Genomic DNA, 2,869 nt, shown 5'->3' with positions numbered 1-2,869 from the left:
TGGTCCTTCACAACTGATGCACTGACAGCAAACAAATGATTGCCTAAATTACAGTTAAATACATGTACTGTGTAATATATATAAGTAAGATTTATTGCAATATTACTTTATTATATTACTGCAGTCTCTTATTGTAAATAACATTGTAAATGTATGTTCTAATTAACAATGAGATATGGCAACTACATAAATCATAGACTGACTTGCAAAGAACAGTCAAAGACCTTTTATGAACACTACTTCATGTACTTCAGTTTTTTTATAGGAACGTTTTAGTTGATTAACCCATTCCTTTCTCGATTGGTATATCTACTATGTGAATGTAAATTTGGTAGTTCAGTAATGTGCATATTACAAGGAATACTGCATGACTTAATTGTATTTTATTCACTTATGGAATAAGCATTGAATTTGTTGTTGAAATTCAATCACTAATTGTTCTAAGCATGAAATATACTATATAAAGATATTTAGCTTCTGTTATTGTATAAAAGTATTTGCCTATTTTTCCTTATCTTTTATTTATTTCAATTGTAATTTACTTCTGTTTTTCATTCATGTATCAAGTATTAATCACAGCCTATATGTTCTCTTCTTCTTCATCCTCTTCAACAGCCGTCACATAAGGTAAAGAAGTGTAATGTTATTGCATGCCTGTGAATGTCGCACTTAGTCGCAGTTCGTTTTGCTTTCTTGTCTTGTCACTGTTTGATTTCAGAGATGAAAGTGTTTTGATGTTTTACCTCTGAATAGTACTGGTCATCAGTTTTGCTTTACAACCTTATTTGCATGTAGAGGTTTATGCAGGGAGACAATTTGGTTGTGGGGAATATTTTATTGTGGTGAGTAAGGTTTTAGTCTATTAATTGCATAGTGTGTCTATCCTTGTTTTGCAGGTGCTAATTGTACAATATCTCTGTCTACACAGGCCCCACAGAAGAGTGAACTAACCTGCTATGTGATGATTTTAATTTGTGTATATTTTGGGTTTGGAATGTTCATGTGAATTCATTCACTTGTTTAACGTTTTATAATGTATGTTTTTGCTCCTCCCATATGACCTTTACTCACATTTGATGTATTTTTAAAATCTCCAAATTTTATGTATATTATCTGTTTTGGCTAATTAATTTCAGTTTGGGAAAAAAATCCTGCATGGCCAACAGTGAGTGTGAGTGATATTAATCATTACATTATGATATCCACAGAATCCATAACATGGCAGGTATTTTCAACAGTTTGCTTAGTGAAGAGCATAATTGGTGTAAATGTAGTCAAAGAGATTCATTGTTATTAGACTGGTTTTATCAAATGGATTGATAATGGTGTTTTGTGGTCTTGCCATTTTCACCCTTATTGTATATGACTAATTTGACAGTAATTCTTCCTTTCCTATATTTCTTTAGATTTTCTTTTCTTGCATATCTAATCCTTCTTCATAAGATAAGAAAGCCTTTCCTTGATAGTCTATTTAGTCAAACATATATGACTGTTATACTGATGAGACCCTTGTCTCATCAGCCTCAAATTTGTATGCAGCTTTTAAGAATATGGGGTGTTGCATCCATTGTCAAATCAAGTGTTAGGCCTGTAGATATATATGGTGTTGGAATTTAATTATTTTTACAGAAATGACAGATTTGATATTTCAGAGTAGTGAAATAATTTTTTTTTTTTCATTTTCTTCGTTAAAAAAATTACCATCATAATGGATCACAAAAAGATGTCTTTTTTTAGATAACCTTTTATTTCTTGCACTTATTACGTCTTCAGATTAGTTATGAAGTGTTGTACTCAGGCCTTGACTTTCCTTTGACAAATCAGCAAAAGAAAATGATCAAAATATGCTATGAAGAATGGAGAGGGATTTTGCAAACAGATCCAGCCAACAATGCCTGATTAAATAGAACTACATTTCTTTTATTCTTGTGAAAATGTGGTCAGTAATGTTTGAATTGTCTTTTGGGACTTTATTTTGTGTTTGCATGTCCCATGGATGTCGAATTGTTGCTGTGAATGAATGTTGGTGACTTTCTAAGTGTTGCTTGGAATGAGTATTACAGTATTTTCAATTTGACTGAAAACCATAAAAAAAGATAACTGTTATGTGTCCATTGTCATCATATAGTTTTACTTCTAAAGCTGAAGTATTTTATTATTTTCATTATGTGAAGTAATCTTGTCCTTGTTAGACTATATGTACTGAATTTACAAAATTGTTTTTCTTATCTTCAAATTTGAATCTATATGTATTTTTTTCACATCAAAGCAGAGTCAAGTAATGCAATGCATGCACTATATCCAGAGATTACAATGTGTATATATCAGCCAATTTTAATTAACTATTTTTCTCTTTATCTTTTGGAATTGTGGATGCCAGGAAAGGGCGAGCCCTAAATTTTCTGGGCGGAAAAGCAAGGTTTGAGTACAGCTTTATGCCGAATCTCTCCTCGTGTTCCCTTTCTCTTGCTTAGACAGATGTGTTTAGTTCAGTGAATTATCTTTCCACTTGTACTTCTACTTTTACAACCCAAAACAGCTGATAGACTTTAATGGTTAGACGGTCTGCCTTTGCATCAATTATTTCTCTTTGTGTGTGGTGATGAGACATTTTCTTCACCATTTCCCTCTGTATTTTATGCTTGTAATTTTTCTGTATTGAAAGGTGATGTTCAGAATTAGGAGCTTATAGTGCTAGATGTGATTGCTGTACTGATGGCAAAGGACAGAATTACATATTTGTTTTGGGACTATGGTGTATTGCTTAAATGGTGTCACAATGTTGATTCCCTCTAGATTTTTAAATTTAATTTCTCAAGGAATCCAGGATATTTTGCAGAAATTATAGTAAAATTTTACCTTTATGGAA

The 2,869-nt window shown here is 31.8% G+C and overlaps 2 protein-coding genes across 2 annotated transcripts in view; one reads left to right on the top strand and one right to left on the bottom strand.

Annotated features, from left to right (window-relative positions):
• LOC119594021 (extended synaptotagmin-2-like) overlaps nt 1-2,869 on the bottom strand; it is a gene marked incomplete at its 3' end in the record, with an annotated part of 82,615 nt that overhangs the window by 22,899 nt on the left and 56,847 nt on the right.
• The window catches only part of LOC119594022 (extended synaptotagmin-2-like), a gene marked incomplete at its 3' end in the record, with an annotated part of 15,454 nt that overhangs the window by 11,455 nt on the left and 1,130 nt on the right, over nt 1-2,869 (top strand). The window contains 1 exon segment of the mRNA XM_037943051.1: nt 616-627. Coding sequence (XP_037798979.1) covers nt 616-627 — 12 coding nt within the window.

This window comes from Penaeus monodon, chromosome 33 (genome assembly GCF_015228065.2).
Source record: "Penaeus monodon isolate SGIC_2016 chromosome 33, NSTDA_Pmon_1, whole genome shotgun sequence".
NCBI classification, from domain to species: Eukaryota; Metazoa; Arthropoda; class Malacostraca; order Decapoda; family Penaeidae; genus Penaeus; species Penaeus monodon.
Note: the sequence above shows the minus strand (reverse complement) of the source record. Positions and strands in the feature narration are given on the sequence as shown.